This window comes from Epinephelus fuscoguttatus, linkage group LG3 (genome assembly GCF_011397635.1).
Source record: "Epinephelus fuscoguttatus linkage group LG3, E.fuscoguttatus.final_Chr_v1".
Classification (NCBI taxonomy): Eukaryota; Metazoa; Chordata; class Actinopteri; order Perciformes; family Serranidae; genus Epinephelus; species Epinephelus fuscoguttatus.
This window is the reverse complement of record NC_064754.1, coordinates 41,144,988-41,166,951: the sequence shown is the minus strand read 5'-3', so window position 1 is coordinate 41,166,951 and position 21,964 is coordinate 41,144,988. Positions and strand designations below refer to the sequence as shown.

General features: G+C 42.8%; 1 protein-coding gene across 2 annotated transcripts in view; it reads right to left on the bottom strand.

Moving 5' to 3' along the window:
- Window positions 1-21,964, bottom strand: part of klhl5 (kelch-like family member 5) — a 77,445-nt gene that overhangs the window by 41,829 nt on the left and 13,652 nt on the right. Inside the window, exon 1 of one of the 2 annotated variants that reach the window (XM_049572678.1) lies at window positions 3,162-5,041. The exons of the other annotated variant lie outside the window; for it this stretch is intronic. Coding sequence (XP_049428635.1) covers window positions 3,162-3,760 — 599 coding nt within the window. The 5' untranslated portion in view covers window positions 3,761-5,041. Of the gene's footprint in view, window positions 1-3,161; window positions 5,042-21,964 lie in introns of those variants that run through there. 2 annotated transcript variants of the gene reach the window in all.

Genomic DNA, 21,964 nt, shown 5'->3' with positions numbered 1-21,964 from the left:
TGACAACGTCCATTATTTGATATAGTCTATGCCTGCCCAGCACCAGATGTCAGGCGCACAAAGTAAATGACTAGCCGGTGAACCTAGTAGAGCATTTAGCAGCTAGGGAACCTGATATTTCTCTCACTTGGTGAAGCCCAAAAACAATGAACCAACACACTTTAAGTAGCACAACTCCAAATGAATGCTAATGTTTCTCTGTGTCTGCAGGATTTGTTGTGTTTACAGCCTCTTTCTGCTGCCCTCAGGAAACTAAGAAAATCAGCTATTGCAGGTTTTAAGCATTCTGAGGCAAATTTGTAATTTGGGGCCTTAGAAATAAAACTGACTTGACCTGAATTTCACAATAAACTCAGACACTGCTAAGTAAAGTTATAGGAAAACGCTGGTGTGCATGGCATTCACAGTGTGTGTATTCAGGCACACATTCAGGTTTGTGTGTGATGCTGAAGCTGCTGATGTGCTGTAGCAGGAATCATCTCCCTCCTGCCTCTGTCCTCTACTCCTCTCTACCCGTCCTCACTTCTATATCTTCAACTAATCTCATCCATCACTCACTTCATCCCACCTCATCCCATCATTCCAACATCCATCTATGCCTCGGTTTTCTCTCTTCCCTATCCCAATCTAACCCTCCAAGGAGGCTTTTTGGCTAGCTTTCCTGCCCTCTTGTGTGTGTGTGTGTGTGTGTGTGTGTGTGTGTGTGTGTGTGTGTGTGTGTGTATGTAGACGAATGGCGTGGCTAAATACTGCCAGAGGAGACGGCTTTGAAGTGGGGGAACGCTGCCTTCCAGTCCCCTTAATTAAGCCTGGCAGGCACTCAACATTGACAGAGAGAGAAACAGAGAAAGAGAGAGAGAGAGGAGAAAGAGAGTGTGTGTCTAGGGTGAATCAACACCATGCAGCCAGATTTTTTAAACCCCTGCACCAGGCAAGGACACTCACACCACTGTCATTCAGTGTCTCTCTCCCTGCCTACCCCCTCTCTCTCACATACACATTTGCACACACACTCCCTTGTGATTAACTATCTAGCCTGATTAGCCTGTAGGCTAGCAGCTAATGCAAATGAAACTTGGTTCTGCAAGACGATATACGACATGATCATACAACCACGGTGCCTGCCTGGTCACATGTTACTCTGTCCGTGACACACATACAAATGCTTTGTTTCCTCACACATTAGGAAAGAGAAAAACAGAGAGGGCAAATGAATGGACAAGGGTGGGCAGAGATGAACATGGGACGTAGGGAGAGAGAGAGAGTGAGTAAGGGAGGCACACTAGGATTAAACGGGGGAGGCTGGGTGGGGTGAGAAAGTAAAAGGGAGAGGAGGAGATCAGTGGAGTCGAGCCGAGCCTTCAGCCACTCTGGGATTCAGTACGCGTCCCTTCCCATGATCCCACTTGGGATTCTGCCACTCGCGTTCTTGGAGTATCATACTGTACACAGGAGCTTTCACAGGGAGGGGATGAATTGCATACAGAAAGACATACACACACACAAATCACAAAACACACATGCACAGAGCTGCACATATATGCTGCAGAAACAACCTCTGTGTTGGTATGGCAACTATAACATGTGCAAGGACATGGCTACATCCATTCACAATACATACTCAAATTCAGTTCAGGTTCACATCATAATTTTGCCTTTGCTTATGCTAATGATGCTGGTAGGTGTGTGTGTGTGTGTGTGTGTGTGTGTGTGTGTGTGTGTGTGTGTGTGCATTACTATTAAGCACAAGTAATTTTCTGTGTAAGTGCTGCCAGACTCCCATCATCACTGAAGATATGACATCAAGCCTTGCATAACAATAGATATTTTTAAAAGCATATATCTCTCTCTGTCTCTTTCTTTCTTTCTCTCTCTCACAGACAATCATACACATTTGCGGTGAAAACAAATGGGGTGTAGAATAAAAGCATATCAGACAATTGATTTAAAAGAAAATACATCAGCTCTTGCTCCCACTGAAAGCTGTTTTAAAGTGTGTGTGCGTGTCCTATGAATCATGTATATTTTCTGATGTGTGCCTTGGGAACACCGAGTATGATAGGAGGCTTTCAGATGCATCATTATGGCTGTATAGTAAACACACGCGCATAAACAGACACACACACACACACACACACACACACTCACTGTCTGTTTTTCTCCCTTTACTTCATCACATTTACAGCTGCATCATAATAAAAACAGAAACCTGGGAGAGGAGCTATGATGCTCTAATTGCTTTGTTTTGCTGTCTCCATAGCAACTTCTAATTAAACCCTTTTTTCACACCACAACGGTTGGACAGCCACACCAATGCAACATGCACTGCATCATGCATGTGCACACAAACATGCAGAGCACTGAGGATTGGGAGTACAAGCTAAAAGAGAATCAGTCACTGAAGACAAAACAATATAAATGTCAAGTGCAGTATGTTGCTGTATGCAGAGCTCAGCCCCTGAGTCATTTTGTTAATTTGACTCAGAATATTCCATATTCATGTCTGTGTCTTTACACAGAGGCTGGTTGGTGGAGCCTCATTAGGTGGTTGAGGGGAGAAATCAGAGGACCACATGCTGTCCCAAAGGTACTCAGCCATCATTTTCTCTCTCCCCCTCCCCATCTATCTTTATGTAATGAGTGGTCCTCCACTGCTGCATACTGTCTGTCCTCCCTCTTGCTTAGTTAATCTCCCATTTACTTTTTCTATATAGCATAGGTGTAGATTTGGGTGGGGGGGGTGGGGGGGGGAGATGCAGATACCCTCTGTTTCATGTGTCCCCCACCCCCAAAAAAAGAACCTACGCCCATGCTAAATAGCCTATTCACTGGAAACATATTCATGGTTTCCACCTGCCAGTAATGATGAATATGATGACAGCAACGTGACGTACTGTCAGTTAACTAGAACAGGGTGGTTAGCCTCGTTACTGTTTTACATCATGATAAGGCAGAATGATTCAAAACACTCCTTTCCTGTTCTTTAAGTGTGAAAGCTAACTCAGCCGGTGAGCAAGCTCTTCACTTGCTACACACTAACTTTTTAGTTAGTGTGTGTGTGTTATGTGAATTTCACTGACTTTATTCTGTACAAATTTTGCCCTGTAACTTTAGTTTTAGCAACAAGGTCCCGACACAGACATTAGACCTCCGCCTCCTACCTGCAGGAGCTGGAGTCTGTTTCCGGGTGGTTGTTGTCCTCGGTTCCCGACGCTGCCGGTGCCGCCGCCTCCTCCTCAGCCCCGACATGCGCGGGTGGCTCGGGTACCAGCTGGGGTACCGGGGCCTCGCTGGGGGGCTCCATGCTCGTCGCCGGACGGGAACGACGATGAGGCGGCGGGGATACCCACGACAGCGCCGCGGCGGGGCTCCTACACTCTGGCTGGCTGAAGGAGCGGGGGCAGGAGCTCCCCGTCGCTCCAACTGCCGCTCCTCCCGGTCCGCCCCGACTCCCCGGCGGATCAGCAAACTTTCTGTTGGTGCTGTTACACAGGTTAGACCCGGCGCTGCCGCTGACCACCAGCCCGCTGTGACCCCCAGCGCTGGGGTTTGCGCTGGCTGAATTCGAGTTGCTACAGCCGCTAACTGAAGGTCCGTCTCCGGAGCTGCCACCCGCTCTCCTCCCAGCGAAGTAGTCTCCGAGCGGCGGGGAGTGAGGGGGAGGGACCGCGGGGTGACCGAACCACCTCCATCGGATCCTGAGGATCTGCTTCACATCGAACTCCTTCCGCGAGGAAGAGCCCGAACCGCTACTCGACATTCCAGGTCTCGACACGAGGAAATGGCGGGGGAGAGCCCGTGCCGCTCTGCCGTTAAAGCTGTACACGGTACTGTACGCGCGTCTCTCCTGGCAACCGCACGCCCGTTAACCGCGACTGGATGTAGTGAGCGGAGTATAGCGGAGTATATGGACAGAGAGAGAGAGAGAGAGAGAGAGAGAGAGAGAAGAGAGAGAGAAAGAGGGAGGTCTACACAGAGTTTTAACGCCAGTGCCAAAGCTTTTTCATGCACAAACCAAACCACAAACATTTGCCACAAGGACAAATTAATGTCACATTTCTGCCAGCGCAGCCCACAGGCATTTAGTAGCAGAGAGGAATGATCATTATTGTTATTATCATCATCATCATCATCATCATTCAACAAGCCAGACAATCAATCAATAGTACGCTACTCAAGAGTAGATGGAACCCAGAAGTCAGTCTGTTTGGAAAGAGTAAGTGCAAGAGATTTCTTTTTGTGTGAGGATCAGCATCTTTAAAATGTCAGAAAATAGTTTCAGATTCCTGAAGTCCATCCTCATATTCCATTTCCTCTAACAGTCCATAAAGTCAAAGTTGTTAAATTTGCTGTAAATATAACCGATGAGTGTTCGTATTTTTGCCTGAAAAATGATGATCAATCATAAATATTACAAATAAATCTTTCGAAACGCATTTATTATCTCAACTTTATCGCCAACTATGCTGATAATTGTTTGATTGCTGTGTTAGCTTATTTTTCCAAGCACAGCCTCACACAAACATTCTCTGGTTCCAGCCTCTCCAGTGTAAGGAGCTTTCCTCTCTCTCTTATAGCCTACCATTATAAATAGAGTGTCTTTGGTTTTTGGATCCTCAGTCTGAACAGAACAAGACATTGTTTTTAAAATATAACCAACACTATAATTGATTAATCAAAATAATCAACAAAAGCAATGATCACCAGTTGCAGCGTTAGCTGTAGTACTTGCATACAGGGACATTAACTTGCACACACAGTTATGTGGGCCCTCACCTTAAAAAGTACATCCCCATGAGATAAACTACTTCTTTGTTTTTGGCTAAGGTTTGAGTTTGGGTTGTATTAGGCTTGTAGCAGTTTTGATTAAGGTTACAGTTCTGGGGAATGAATAAATGCATTTTTCCTATAAAAACTTATCTTTGTGACTGTGTGTGCATGCGTATAAAGTGCATGGAGGTTTGTGAGGCTGCAGCAATCATTACACGTTAATCAAAGACTCTGAAATGTAATGAGGCAGTGGACACATCCTCTTTATCATCTTCATTTCCACCCTGTCTGGCTGTCTTCACTCACTCCTCCCAACACCTTTCTCTCTGTGAGACTCCGTCTCTGTCTTATTGCCTCCTAACAATCACGCTGTGTTTAGAAACCCGTCTGCAATAAGCTGACGTGCCGATTTTGTTGTTGGAGCAGATATTGAAAACAGAAAATAGCCGGCATTGCTTCGAAATCGCCACAGTGGGGGACCTGAGTGTCCTTGAAAATGAAATTGCATGTGCACACAAGCACAGACACACCTTATTCCCCTCTCCCTGTTTCTCCACAAACCATTTGCTCTTCTCCACCCATCACAACACTTCCTTCCTGTCTACCTTTTCTTCTCCTCCCTCTCCTCCCTCCATCTGCAATGCAGCAGCTATTCATAGACAGTAATGATCAGTGGGAGCGGGTCCTGTGGGAGCCATCCTCATCCAGAAGCCCGGGGCACCCAGCAGCAGACCAGCCAGCCAGAGCCTTCCTCACCTTCCTCAGTAAGCCCAGGACGACCACAGGATGTGCCGGAGCCACAGAGCCGGAACACAGTGTGTTCTGGATGGAGTCCCACCAACAGGAGGGGAGGGATGCTTTAGGAGCCCCACTCCAGCAAAAATCAATAAGTCAAACAGCCGGGGTCAGTTTGTGAATTACACAGACGGGAGATGTGTTAGTCATAAATTGGCCCTGAAGACTAACAGCCGGGACCAGAGACTCCTTTTATTCCATGACTAAATGACTGAACTGAGCAGATGAATACAGACAATTTAGCTTTTACCGCTTTTGTTTGCCAGATTCTGAGAAACACAGTGCTTTTCTTCACTTTCAGGATGTACTGACAACTTAGTGCCGGACCACCCTGCTGCTCTATCTGATCAATACTACGAGTCAATACACACACAAGCCGAGTCTGCAAGAAGGCAAGGAAACAAGCAGCAGTATCATTAAGGCAAAGAAATAACAAGAGGTCAGAGCAGAGGAGTCGGGAACAAGATTTCACATATCTAGCTGTTTGGGGTTTTTTTTTTCTTCGTTTAAACACCAACTGATTGGATGGAACAAACTTTATTATTTCCAACAAGAGCATGCGCAGTCACTTGCTCTTCTTCCTCCTACGAAGCCTCGAGAAAAAACTCTAAAAGAAACTAAGGACCCAGAGATTAAACCAATGCATTTCTGCAACACTCAGGATGGAAATGCTGTCCTGTTACTGGGGGAGGCTGGGAATGAGGCTCTGAGGGGGAATGAAGCTGAGGAATGACGGGCCATTCAGCTCTGGTCTCCTTCAGTTGGATCTAATCATTGGTCACTTGGCAGGAACCTCCTTGAGCCGCCTACTGTTATTGGTCTCCTGGCTGTGGTAGTCCAAGGCTATCACTCAAAACTCTCCGGCACAGCTTTACGGCTCTACAGCACTCTGAACACACACACACATAAACACAGACACACACCCAAGGAAACGACACCATGAAATCCCATTCACACCCTCTTCACACTCCATAATCATCGTGTTTATGTGCATTCACACATGCAAGCATGCATGCACACAAGCACACATACACACATACGAATATGGCATGCAATCCCATTTATGCATGCTTTGTGCTCTATAAGCCTTCAACTACACACTCACACAAATACGCAGCCAAATAAAAACAGGTAGCAGTCATCTGGGGAGAGCTGTCGTAAAAACATTTTATGGGGCCAGAAAGTGAAACATTATCTGTCTGGCCCGTCTGTGATGATCAGCTCATCTCTCATGACTGATGTTCATCCTCCAATGGCCTTCTTCCAATCTCTCTGTGTGTATTTCTGTCTTTTCCTTTCCTCTCTTTTCCTCCTTTGTCTTCTTTACCTTACCTACAGTGTGCTGACTTCTGAAACCTTTTTCTCCTTCCTTTCCTCCCCACCCGCACTCTCCCATTTTCTCCCCAATCTCCTTCCCAACTTCAATTTCCTGCTCCCCATCCCAGCTTTTATACTGTGACAGTGACACACAAGGGAATGTGTGTGTTTGTGTGTATATGTAATGGTGGGACTGTGGCTGTGATTCCCTGAGGTGGAGACCTGCAGGAACGAGCCATTGCTCTATATAGCCTCGCAGGCATACACACATCATGACTAGTGTGCAAACCAATGCATATGCCCACACAAACACCTACTCTCTCTCTCTCTCTCTCTCTCTCTCTCACACACACACACACACACACACACACACACACCGCTCTGAAAATTATGAGCCATATATCCACTATAGATTCTGTATACAGACAAAAACACAAGGACACTCTTTCATTCAAGTCACGGCCCCCACATCACACACAGACAAACACACACACACACGCGTGCTTAGACACATGCTTATTTCCGTTGTGTAATCGCAGTGTTGGTTGGTACTGTTGCTGCAGGCAAGTCCGTCCTTGAGACTCAGAGCAGGCTCAGACTGGCCAAGCAAATAATTACCTCTCCACATCGACACGCCAGCTCCTCCCAACATATGAATGAGAAGGAGGGAGTGTGTGTGTGTGTGTGTGTGTGTGTGTGTGATTGCAACTGAATTGATCTTGAGGCACAATATTCAATGTTATTGAACAGAAAATTAATTTCACACAGGAAAGGAGGCTTGCAGGGTGGAAGGAGACCCAAGGTTTAAGAATGTGTTCTTATGTGTGTTTGTGTGTTTCCTTGTACTGTATGTCTATCATTGTGAGGACCAGGTTGAGTTTAAGACCTTGGCAGTGAGGACAATTTTTTGATAATAGGACATTTTCAGCGGGATCTCGGTAAGGGAGTTTGGTTAACATCTGGTTTTGAGGTCACGGTTAGAATTAGGTTTAGGTTCAGTTTAGGGTAAGGACTGGGGTTAGGCATTTATTTGTGATGTTTAACTCTCTGATAACAACACTTACGATGGACGGACAGGTAAAAAGAGAATCAAATTCAAAGCAGCACAATCAGAGATGCTCTTTTTTATTCCATGCATTTTTCTTCCTTAACCTGGTGCCCACATCACCCACGATGCAACTTAACAGTCAACAGTTTTGGTGCGTTCCATTTACGCTGAGAAGTTGAAATTTATGAGTTCCCAGTAATTTAAAATGAACACCCCCGAATACAGATCTATGACTCAGGCAGTAGGAGAACCTCACCAGCCCCAACCTCAAGCTTTATTAGCACTTCTGTCTTATGTGTGTCTTATTAAAACAGTCATAAACACAGTACTGTTTTGCATCTATCTGTGGATATGCTGCTATGGTGTGTGTGTGTATGCGCAAAATGCAACATAATGTGTAGTTATCAGCTGGTACTGCCAACAACATCTTGGTTTTTTGACTTCTTGTATTGGGTGTGATGTCATTCCCAGCTCCAGCTTTTGAGGTAATGTTAAATGGAACACAGCACTGGTATGGAGATTCGAGTGTGTTATGCCAGTAGCAGCTGTGGCCTTGAGCCACTGGCCTCAACAGTGGTAAGAGTGCTATAAGAGTATACTGTTAATTTACTGTTTATCATTTGTGGCTCATTAAAACAGTCGTACACACAATACTGTTCAGTTTCTATTTGTGGACATGCTGCTATGGTGTTTGTATGTGCAAAATGCAGCATAATACGTTATCAACTCTTATTGATAAGAATAGCTGACCTGGCTGGAACAGGTATTTCTACATCTTGGTTTTGTATTGTGACATGCTCAATAAGGGTGTGGCGTGATTCCCAGCTCCAGCTTCCAGAGACCTCCAGAGTCTTTGGAGATTCAGTGTGTTATGCTAGCAACAGTGAATGTAGCCTTGAGCCACCGGCCTAAAGCAGAGATGAGGAGTAGCCTACAGAGGTCTGGTGAGCTCACTTCTTTTTCAGTCCACACCAACAGTTACTTTATTTTCAAACTTGTAGTCTTCAGACTGAGCAGACACTTAAGTGACATTACTTGAGGCAGTTTAGCTGATTTTACGCAGCTCCTACTGGAGCTACAAAGGGCTCAATAAAACTTTCTTCACGCTTACAGTAGCGCTCCCAGACATGTAAAGAGACTTTGGTGCATAAAATCAATGGAGTTCTCGTTTAAGGTTAAGGCTAGGGAATAGTCTATGTTAATGAGAGTCCTCACAAGTATAGAAATACTGTATGTGTGTGTGTCTAGTGTGGATAAAACACAGACCACCTTCAGCTGGTAATTTTCCTCTTATCCTCCATCACACCAGTCAATAGAAGAACCACACAGATCAAGGATGCATTCTCTGTGGTCTTTGTGTGTGTGTGTGTGTGTGTGTGTGTGTGTGTGTGTGTGTGTGTTGGGCTCTATCTGCATTCAGGGAGTGTGTGTTTTAGCTCCAGATGGACTATGTTGTCCCAGTTTCCCAAAAAGTAACTAATAGAAGAGATGAAAGAATGAAAGAAACTCGACATCAGTCCATCAGCAAATTTTAGATTCCTCACTTTGCTGCTCCTCCCCCACCCTCCTTTTTTTTCATCACATTCGTGTGTCATCAGACAGAAAACTATGCAGTAAAGTTCACGACGAGGATTCAATCTCGCCACAATCAGACGGAACTGCGCCTCAGCTCGATGATCAGTGGAGCGGCTGATCCGTTTCTTTAATGCATGCTTTTCTTTTCTGCTTCTCTTTTGGTCACATCCTGTAATAACCTCCTCTGTCCATTTACTAATTTCCTCCTCCACTTCTCTCCCATCCATTACCCTTGTTCTCTCGTTTCTTCTGCTATCCTCCCCCCTTCAAGAGACGCATCTACTGTGTGAGAAAGACCTGCGTTAATTAGGTGTGTCTCGTGTGTGCGACTAGAAAAGGGTTTTGAGCGCAGATATGGAAGACTGTAATGAGTGGGAGGAAACGCAAGAAAGAAAGACAGACAGAGAATGAAGCGGAGAGTAGGAAAATCAAAGCCCGTGTGATCCCAGAGATGGGAGCAGAGTGGCCAAGGATCAAAACACCCAAACTGCCCACAATTACATCTATGCCTTGCCCTGACAGAGGAAGGCACATGCACACTTTCTATCTGATCTCATATTGGAGCAGAAACCTTCCATCTTGCTCGCTCTGCACTGAGACTTTGACACACTTTTACTGCCATGTTTTATTCAACACAAATGCAGAGAGAAAAAGATGTTATTGAGTGTGTGTGTGTGTGTGTGTGTGTGTGTGTGTGTGTGTGTGTGTGTGTGTGTGTAGTTAAAAATATGTGTGTTGTATGGAAAGCATTTTGCTATGAGGTCTGGGAGGCAGAGAAAGCACACACAGAAACATACACTCTCATATGCACACAAGGCTTTTTGGACTGCCCAAGTGTGAACCAAACTGTCCAATTACTTTGATCCATGCCTGTTGCTGTGGGAAAAGAAAATAGTTTCCCCCTTTTTGCCTTAAAGCACATCACCTGGGTACACACATACACACACACACACAATCAAATACAACATAATGGCTATGGTCTGGCTTGGTAGTTCTGCTTCCTCTAATTGCCTGAATGGAGAAAAGCAGGGAGGGAGAATGGAGGATGCAAACTGCCAAATTTAACCACATTTGTCGGGCTATGCATCTGTTTAGCAACCCCAGAGCATGAAGAGGAGGATGATGATGGGAGCAGCAGCAGCTGAAAAGCAATGGCTTCTGGCTCTCATCCAGTCTAATCAGACTCCTTGTTATATCAGCTCCCGCCCAAACACACACCCCCACATACACATCTTTTGTGAGCAGAGGCAGCCGTTGATCTGACAGAGCCTGACATTTGGCCTTGTTGTGCGCACCTGTTCAACTCTGACATTTAATTCTGCCGCTGCAGGACAAACGGAAGTTTACGAGCAGATGTTATGAGATTATATGACCCCCGACAAATCACACTGCGCCCGCCAGCAGCAGCGGCAGCAGCAAATAGAACAATGGCTATCTGAGCCAATCCAACAATATCTATGCAGCATGAAGACCATGCTCAAACGTCCTATTCGTGTTGATTCCCAAAATACAAAGTACAAATTTGGATGGTGTACTGCCAAAGAAAAAATATCCTTGTTGTCATGATTACAATCCAACTCAAATGTAGCAGCAAGGCTTCTCACTGGTACCAAGAGGAGAGAAGTAATATCCCCTGTACCTTCATCTTTTACCAGTGAAATATTGAATTGATTTTAATATTCTGAGGCACTCGAAAGGGTAATTATAGTGTAGGTAGGCTTTTAGTATCTCATGGCTATTTAGTGGTAGTAGCTGTTAAGAACAAGCACTTTTTAGCAATTATCAAGGCAAGTGCCCTTGTACCCCTGCCCTATTGACTATTGAAGGCCTAATGGCTGAAATGCATAGGCATGTTTTTAACTGCTGCTATGACTAAATAGCCATGAGACATTAAAAACTTTTGAAATTTTTGCCCTCATGAGTCCCTCAGATTTTTCCAACAATTTTAAACCACTTGGATCCCCAAACTAAAGAGCAGCAGAAGGACACCTATTCACACCCAAGCAGCACTCCCTGCTTACTGTTTTGTGACCGATTTTAAAGCGTTGTGTTGCTTACATCTCTAATTTCCTGAACTAGTCCACCTTAAACTTCCGATCAGTTCCTTTTTGCCATTCCAGCTCCCCACTCAGAGATGATCAAGCCTTTTTTCTTTGCTGGAACAGTTCACCCTTCACTGTCAGGTCTTCTCCATTTATTGCAATTTTTTCGTTCCCATCATCAGACCTATCCTTTTTACTTTTGCCGTCATCATAATTTCACTTCACACTTAACATAACTCACTTACTCAGTTTTATTTTGATTACTAGATGTTTTTATTTTTCAGCACTTTGGTCAGCATGCGTTTTTAGTGACTGTGTGCTCCTTGAACACATTCACTTGACTTGATTAAGCCTCTGCTTGGGGGCATCATACAGCATAACTGCTAAAACAGTTGCCTTTTGACACATTTTAGAGACAAAGAGCAACGTTTGCATTAATTTCAAGTTGTGCTTTTTGTTGCCTGATTAATGTAAGTCCAATATTTATTTCAATCTGGCAAGTTCTTGGTGATCAAGTCCATGTCGAGTTGCGAGTCGAGTCAGACTCTAGTCCTGTGACTCATTTCCACATCTCTGATGTATAGTAGGTTTATCAGTACAAACAACCCCTTTCACATCAGACGTAGTCATTCGATCTATTGTTAAATACCAAAGTCATATCCAGGAGAAGAGAAAGTCATAAGATTAAGGTAGCTGCCACCAGCACAAAGAGAAGGTGCAATTACAGTGTATTTTATGGAACAGCAGTGTGGAGTTATGCTAAGTAGGTGCTGGTAGATTCAAAGGCGCAACAGATAAAAAAAAAAAAGTACACTAATAACCAACCCACTTATTTTCAGTAGTGGGAACATCTCGCAGCAAGAATCCCATATTTACATAAATTACACCTCTGTGTGCAAAATGACACAAACGATCACTAATCCTCCTGTTTGTGTGGTGTGTGTGTGTGTGTGTGTGTGTGTGTGTGTGTGTGTATATCTTCAAATGTGTGCTTGCACATACATGCACAGATCGGGTTGTTTGCCGCCGCTAAAATCGCTGAGGCATGAAGTTTGCAGCTGCACACAACAGGAGATAATACACATCCTGAATTATTGATGGACATGAAAACAACTCTCCTCTCTACTATTTTTCTTTGTCGGTAACTGTCTCTCTTCCTCTCTCTCTTCCTTTCTCTCTTCCTTTCTCTTTGCCCTCAACCATTTGGCGGTTTAACAGCTCCCTAATGACAGCAACACTCAACTGGTCTCTCTTTGGTTTAGTTTGCAAGCACATACACTTACTATAAACACACACACACACACACACCAGCAAATAGTCTCTATTCACAGGTAAAAAACAGGTGTGTGTGTTTGCTCTTGCATAATGCACTCAGGTCTCTTTGCAGGCCAGGTGGCAGGTGGAGGAGAGCAAAGTGCTCGCTGTGCAATTCATCAGCATTATACCTCTCTGTGTCACGCCTTCCTGTCTGTCCCTAATGCTCAGTAGCTCTCTTTTCCATTTCCCTACTGACATTCTTTCTCCATTTCTGTCCATCTCCACAAACCACATTTGTCTCTGTGTTATTTTCCCTTTCTGCTTCTTCCCCCCACGCTGCAGTGCCTTCTTATCCTGTTCACTCTCCTCCTAAATGGGCTGAGTGTTGAGGGAGGAGAGGAAGTAAACACGAGGGAGAGAGAGAGAGAGAGGTGGAAAGAGAGGGGGAGCATTTATGGCCAAATAAAGAGCAGACCTTAATAATTTACTCTGCCATGCTGCCACAAGCCAATCAGAGCCCATTGCTCCCACAGAAATGAGAGAAAGAGTCACAAGTAGTTAGAGAGGCAGAGGGGAAAAGACACAGAGGGATGTTGGTCCCTTGATACTGTGAAAGAGTATTTGAGGTAATGTGCTGGTCAAACAGCTTTGAAACATTTACTGTGGAATGTGAAGAAGCCGAGGCATCCGTTAAAGTGAAATATAAAAGAATCTTTAAAATTAAATTTAATGCCACATATCAGAGCTCCGTGGCAAACTAGCCATCCAGTTGATAGATCTTTTTTTTTCTTTATATGTCAGAGTTTCTCAGAATAAAGTACAATATTTATTACATGATGGACCATTTGATTTGGAGGTGAGAGACTTTTCAATGTGCCAGAATATGTTGATCAGGAAGATATTTTATATAGTGACTGAGAGAGCTTAACTCACTGCAATGTAAAGCAGCAGTTACTGATTGTTGTTTTCACAAAGATGGTTTCTGTCATTATAGGTAGTTCGTATCACCTGAATGTATGTTCAAGTGTTCGAGTCTCTAATAAGTTTGTTTTTCATTAGTTATTTGATGCCATGAAAGAGGATTTGATAACTTGTTTGACTTGTCTGTGTGTGCCAATCATTCTGCTCGCATTTGATGGTGCTGCCTGTGATTGTGGCATAGGTGTATGGGCGGCAACTTGATGCCATGGAGATTGCTACCGCACTCTGGCTCCAAATAGTGTTACTAGTGTAAGATGGCAGCAGCCCTATCTGGGATATTTTGGCTTCATTTTTGTACAGCAAGAAGAAGTGAAGGCGCGTTGTCCTACTTTATATACAGTATAAGCCTCGATTCACAGGGTATAGGCTGTGCTTTAGCTGTCAATATTTCAGTGTGTTTTCAGGTCATGAAAGTTAATTGGAACATTTAGGTAACCTGAGAGCCTGTACACATGCTGCGTCTTTAACCACCTGGAAAACATGAGGTCAGGCGCTTGGTGCTACTCTTGTGCCTTTTCTGTGCCAGCTTTCAAGAGTGTGGTGGCAGGTTGCATCTGAGGTTGCTAAGCAACCTCAACAAGCACTATATCGTAGCCCATTTACCTGAAATCCCAGATGCAGAACTGATCTCCTTTTAGGTGCTGTTTTGTGAGTGTGTATTAGGCCAAAAATATTGTCTGTTGGACAGGTGTAAAACTCTGGGTAGTCCTGAGATAAAATGATCAACTTCTCCTCCATATTTACCACAGACTAATAAGACTAAGACTGAATTTCCCTTTGGGGATGAATAAAGTTATTCTTAATATTTATGGAAGTAGGAAAAGATATCTGCCAGCTGTGATTGATTGTTAATGGTCACATCACATGCGATGCGTGCTGCTGTGTTCCAGAACTTGAACTCTCAGGGCACAGCTGCGCCTTGAAAAATAGGAGCTTGGGAATGCCTGTGCGTCGCTCTAGTGTGGCTCTAGTGTTTGAGTGTGCCTACCACACGTCTACATTCGAAAACAATTACTTTGAGGGCACAAAAAAAATGCAGCACCTGTACGGTCTTTGGTTTACCAAAAGACCCTAGTCAGATGTTCAGTTCTTGTGGTGAATACATTTGGTTTTAAGCCTGTATTTCACTAGTGAAAAACTAACATTAGCATTAGTGTTATCATAGTCAACCATAGCTGTAAATGCTAACCAAGCTAGTAGCTAGCATTAGGGTTATTTTTACCCTTTCAGCCAAATATTGTCACTTCTAGTTCCAAAAAACCAAGGCGCTTTGTGGCCAAAATGTCAATTTCGAGGCTTCAAACAAGAGTCCACAAACCAGTGGGTGATGTCACAGTGTCTATGTTCATTATTTCATAGCCTACACTTTACACACAGTCATTTGATCCATTTTAATGTAAGAATAGCAAGTTTTGAAGCTTTAGTTTGCGTTGAGCCCTCTGCCATCATATTTATAGCATTTCTCTCATGACTGCATAGAAACACAGGACAGTTTTATTTCACTTTTATGGCTTTTCTTTTTATTTACATGTATTCCCTATGGCCATGCACTATCCTTAACTATAATGGATACATGCCTCAGCCCAAACCTTAACCTAACCTTAATTTTACCCCAGTGGAGACAGAAACCAATTTGTGCTTAAGGCAGTTTCGAGTGAAACAATTAGACATTAGTGTTCCCCCAATTAGACAAGCCATCCTCAATCACCTGGTAAAACTTCATCCACAAGTGTGACACCCAAACTCACACACACCTGCATGTGCACATACAGAGATCTACTGTATTCTCTGGTCCACTCTGCTCCTGTATGAAAGAAATAGATAGTGCCTAAGAGGCATTTTTAGCCTTTGGATGAGGCAGCGCTCTATCCAGCAAGCTCTCGGATTGGTCGCCTTGACGAAGGTCACCTTACCCCCCCGCCGACCATTGATCCATAAACCTATGAGACAACAGAGGAACACAGAGGGAACAGAACAGGGATATACAGAGAGGGAAATCAAATGAGAAAGGTGAAAGAGAAGAATTAAAAGGTGATCTATAAATATTATAATAGCAGTCAAAGACGTAGTACAATCCTGGCCACTTCTGTACCTGAATGTCAGCCCAATCTCAAACCAATCACGGCCCACAAGTCACAATCTTAAAGTAATTAGTCAGCCAGTCGACACTCGATCAATTCTGGATCAATTCCTCACTTAGTGTGAATGTCTGAAAGTGATGCCTCAGTGTTTTATGTTGGCCGTTCTGAAGAAGAAAGAAAAGAAAAGAGACAGAGACAGACGAGAAAAGGCACGGCCAGTGTTAGGTGGCCCTCCCCCTCACACTTACAGGATAAGAAATGAGTGTTTCTTTGATAACTAGCCCTTTTACTGCTGTCAGTGTTATCACACCTATATTGCCAGTGTGCCATCCCAACCAAAAAGAAAATTCTGAAAATGCATTATTTGAGGCAAGACTGTCTCTTAAATGCTTCCAGACATTTCAGATTCAAAGAGCAAAGACTTCTTTTTACATATATCTTTTTTTTTTTGCAATCACATCCGTCATGCAGAAGAAAATCTCAGCAGACAATAAACTCACTGAATGCAGGAAATCACTGACTGGAAGGAACAGAACAATCTGCAGACTGAGAGGGAAGCAGGGGCACCAACAAATTAAATGACAAAAGAACTAAATCAAAAAATCTTGTATTTTTAAACTGGGTCTTGTTCACAATTGTGTCCATCTTGACTAATTGTTCAAGCTTAGATCCCGTTCGCCACCGCCACTGTGAGGACTTGGAAAACATGGACTCTAGAAAAACAATCCAGAAGCTTTACAAATACAAAAGCAGTTTTACATAAATCATTTCAAATGCCTGAGACCGACTAAAAATGCACAGAAATTAGCCCCCTGAATTACCTATTATTGCAGCGTACTGTGTATGGATCTACAGGGGCATCTTGCCACTAACCAAACAGCTGCCTGTTAATTGGAACACACTAATTTGTTTATATGTGTGAGACTGTGTGTGAGGCTGTCTATGTGCCATGTGTGCGTGCTTGGAAGTAACAAATGAGATAATGTTTGTTTATATTATTGTCCTCGAAGGAAATTAAAAAAAAAAAAAAAAGAGTTTGATGGCTGGTTATTCCTTGGAATGAGTCACTCCACTTTTATGGCTGACTCTATTTATTTGAATCAGAGTACAGATGAGGGAAATGAAAAATCAAATGGAGCATTAAAAACAAAGAAAGGCCGCAGAGGACTGTCCAGTAAGACAGCATATTATGGATAGAAAACAGTTTATTTGGGAAGCTTTTGTAAGCTTCACTTTTTGCTCCAACATACTTGTTTAGCATAAACCATAGTTATGCTCATTTTCAGGTTCATACTTGAAATTGGGGTTTTTTATTGGAACATGTTTACATGCTTTAATGTTCAAAAACACCTCATTTTTTCTCACATACTACTGTCTGTGCTGGAACACCTGTATCCACCCTCTGTCTGGGACGCTCCATTTTAGTGCCTGTCTCTTTAAGGTCTCCTTCTGAAAAATGCCAGTGTGCCCTGTACCATCAAGACCCCCAGGAAGCATGTCAGATTTTGTGAAGGCCTGCTCAGCCTTGCAGCCAATTTTGCGCAGTGGCCACTTGTGGTACTGCAGCAAAAAAATCTGCTGTGACCCAAAAAGCATTTTCCCCATTGATCACCATTGTACAAGAGATGTCTGTAAAACTGTTTACAGGGCACCTCAAACCGCAAACAAGGTCAATTATGACTCTTTCTATTATGAATTTTTGATTTTGGTTTAATATTTGGAAAACTTTCCTTGAGCCGAGAAAAGCAATTTAAAAAGTGGTGTCATTATAACAATGTAGAGTCTATATGCCAGACTGGAACTTGTGGATGGTGTCAGCGACAGAAACAGTACTACACATATTCAGTATGCTTCTTACTGCAGAGGTAAACACAGAAGCTATAAAACTTTTTTTTGGCATATGCGTCAGACGAGTAACTCCATTGGAATGAATTGGCGCCATCTTGACGTCCGATATCTAGGTATTCTTGATAACTATTATTCTTCCAGTTCCATCACCAGATGCCATTTAGCCCCAAATAACTTTTTCCCATAGACTTACACTGGCAAAGAGACGTCTGTTAATCAGTGGATACAATTTTTTTGAGTGTCACAGTCCCTGCAAAATGACTATTTCACTATTGGGATTGTTGATCTATTCAGTACGATAACATTTCGAAAGTAGCCAGCTTGGCTGACGGAAGTTAGATGCAACAGGAATATGATCTTAAATCGGAGAGCAATTAACTACATTGGCAACCAAGATTACATGTTTCTCTTTTGCTAGCATGTAGCTACATGTAGCAGTATATGTAATGTAAACACTTGTCTGGAGGAAATGACTGAATAAAGAAATTATTTCAAAAGTAAAGAAAAAAGCAGTTGGAAACAGAACATTCAGAATAGTCTGAAACCTGAGGTTTATGCTCACAGGTATAACTTTTAAACACGTTTAATGTGAACCTCCTTCATTGTAACATTATATAGTCTATATTTGACAGTAAAAGCATAATAGGTCCCCTTTAAGGATGATTTCTTAGGCCTGCGCATACCATTACCATTTAAACCTCCTAAAACTGTGGCTCATCTGCCTTTGAACATCCAAAAGTGAGTTTGTTGCTTAGTGCAGGATAAAAGGGACAGGGCTTTTAGTGAAGGAATTAGAGGTTCAGCTAACGATGAGAAGGATAGGAGGAACACGCAGGAGACCTTGTCAGTAATTACTGGAGGATGGGGGGGCATTTAGAGGACGCTGACGCTGCAGCTTATCAACTCCTAACTGGCCATCAGTACTTCATATTTTAGCACAAGGGAGCTTTTATCATGCATCTGGTTTATTGAGAGAGTGAGACAATGAATGAAATCATCGGATGATAGAGGGGCATTTAGGTTGTGTGTGTGTGTGTGTGTCCGAAGAGAGTCTGGAGATGGGTGATAAAATGTTAATCAAACTGTAATGGCTTGATTGTTCTCGCTGATGTATGATTACAATTATCCATGCCAGAAACGATTACAATTACCCATACAGAATTAACCTGCCTCCTCTGAATGATAATATATTTCTTTTATCAGAAGGACAACACAAAGTTTCATAGAAAATGCAGGAAAAGCCCATGTCATTGAAATGTCAAACCTACCAGCTGGCTTTCTCCCAACACACCTGCTTGCTCCTTTTCTCACAAACTCATGAATAACATTATCCTAAAATAAAATTCCGAAAATAACATTTGCTTTCATGCACAAGAAAGTCTGTTTGTGTGTTGCTTTCCATTGTAGCATTAGATAGACGGTGTATTTTTGTTTCCATTGTACAAGCTGCTCTACAAGACATGACAAAAATAGTCAGCTCTAGAAATACTACACAGTTTTCAAACAGGCAGAGAAAGAGAAAGAGAGAGAAATGTGTTCATCTTTTATCAAGCTCTTACGGTGAACTGTATGCTCTGCAAATAGCGCAGTCATCAGAGCACAAATAATGCATACAAACCTCCACAAAACCAGAAGCAAGGCAGACCACTCAGAGTGACATTACATCATCTCTACCCTCTTAATACACTAACAGGGATTTTGTTTACATGCACATTTATAGTCTACCATTATTCCAAATATGACAATATTCCGAATTTGATGTATGTCATTTAAAGTGCTTTTTTAATTTTTTATTTTTTTTTTATTTTTTATTTTTTTGATATTCCGAATAAGGCTTTAGGGTCTGTATCCACATGTTTTTACGTCACCCTTTTTTTCACCGCTGGTGTCTTTTTCCAATTGTTCCCAATGAGGACATGAGGCTGCCTGGAGCGTTCCACCTTTTTTGTGCAAATGCTCTTGAGTGCTTACAGCTGAAAATATCTGAACTTTTCAGAAAGGTGCCAGTGATGTCACTGCTTCTTCTGTTTACTGACACAACAAAGACAGAAAAGCTAATGTTTTGGGAGCACATCTGCTGACATCGTCCGGATGTGGCTGGTGAATGCTGTGCGTTTATCACCATTGGCTTTTTAAGCTTGTTGTTGACTGTGTAGTTAATGCTCTGTTAATTTAGCATATGTTAGCTACCTAGCTAATGTTAATGTCAAGATAGTATTGTCATAGTAACATACCCAAGTGGGGCACGCATGTAATAAAGCACCAGGAGCGCTCTTTTATGAAGTACTGGGATGAAGTGTTCCCCCGCACACTGCCACACCTCTCTGCTGAAGTAAAATGTTATGTGGACCCGCCCTTATTCTGAAGGTCGAATTTCGTGACTAAGACATGGGATATGCTGATATTATTCGGGCTTGAGGAGCAAATGTCTTTTGTCTTACATGTCTTTGGACATGTATAAAGCACATTTAGAAAATGCATCTCAATTCAGGTTTTTATTGCCATTTGCAACATGGCCTCTTGCCTATTTACAGTCGGCTCTGCATGTTGTATCCAAACTAGTCAGTAACAGTTTACAAGGCTCAGGAAGAGATACATGCCCAAAATAAAATCTCACATTTCAGGTCAGAAAAAGAAACACACCTACTTTAAATAAAAAAGACTTGGATCTTTTGGATATGCACACATATTACACCACTGGCCTTTTTAAGAAGGTGGCTGAAGGAAAGGAAGAGGGAGGCTGTGTTCACATGATCCACAAAGGCCACCACAGGTAGGAAAACCTGTTTTGACACAAAGACGCAAAATGGCACAAGCAGCTGCAGCCATTTCACTCATTCTACTCATCCATACAGTATTTTGATGTCATAAACAAGGCATCAGGGCATGTTAATCGGAGTCACATGGCTGCATGTAAATAGGAATAGCTTAGCGGGCAGATTGTTTTTTCTCAATAAGGGCAAAAACCGCAATATTTTATGCATGTAAACACAGGTAGTGAGTAATTTCAGAACATAGTGGAATTTAAGCTCAAATCTCTTCATGATGGTAATGAAATATTTGAATACTTTCATTGTTGACAGTCAAATAAAAAATGAAAACTTGTGACTGTGTGACTTTTATTTTGGACCTTTCTGCTGAATCTTCAGTCTTCTACTGTCTCAGGTGACATAGCTTTTGAAATTAGGGCCTTAAGGCTGTGTAACGAGCTGCCAGAGGATATAAAGCTCTCTGAGTGACTGTCTTCATTTAATTCTCTCCTAAAACCATACTTCTATCAGATAGCGTATCCTGATTTTACCTGAGCTGTCTGTCTGTTTTACTGCTTTCTTTTTTATTTCAATTCTTGTTTATAATCTTGATTTTAATTTGGGCCTTATTGTATTTTATCTTCTACTTTGGTGACATTTTAGTCTGTTTTATTCTCCTTGTGTTTTAAATCTGTTTTTGAAAGATGCTAATTTGAATAAAGTTTATTATTTGTTATTGTAGGTGACAGCAGTGTGAAATGTTACGTCACATGACAAAAAAAAATGCTTGCACAAATTTAGACTCATAATCTTAATTGTCTGAGTCTCTGTCATGGCCTTTTAATTCTGACTGCAATACTTTACGTCCTTGAGGTTCATTTATTCTTGTTTAAGGTATTTTAATAACCTACAGGCTTTCTGTTCTCACTGTTTGAATGTGTTGTGACCAAGATTTTATTAGGCTGTATCAAAATATCTGATCACATTTGAATTTAGTTGGGGGCGGCACGGTGGTGTGGTGGTTAGCACTCTCGCCTCACAGCAAGAGGGTTGCCGGTTCGATCCCGGGCGTGGGAGCCCTTCTGTGCGGAGTTTGCATGTTCTCCCTGTGTCAGCGTGGGTTCTCTCCGGGCACTCCGGCTTCCTCCCACAGTCCAAAGACATGCAGATTGGGGACTAGGTTAATTGATAACTCTAAATTGTCCATAGGTGTGAATGTGAGTGTGAATGGTTGTTTGTCTCTATGTGTCAGCCCTGCGATAGTCTGGCGACCTGTACAGGGTGTACCCTGCCTCTCGCCCGATGTAGCTGGGATAGGCTCCAGCCCCCCCGCGACCCTCAAGAGCATGAAGCGGTTAGAAGATGAATGAATGAATGAATTTAGTTGCTCCTTGCACATTCAATCAATCAGCAATGTCTTGTCAGCATTTCTCTCTGTTTTGTTGCTCATGGCAGCTGTATTACCTTTTTTGGTTATAAGATGTTTGAAATCTTCCATGT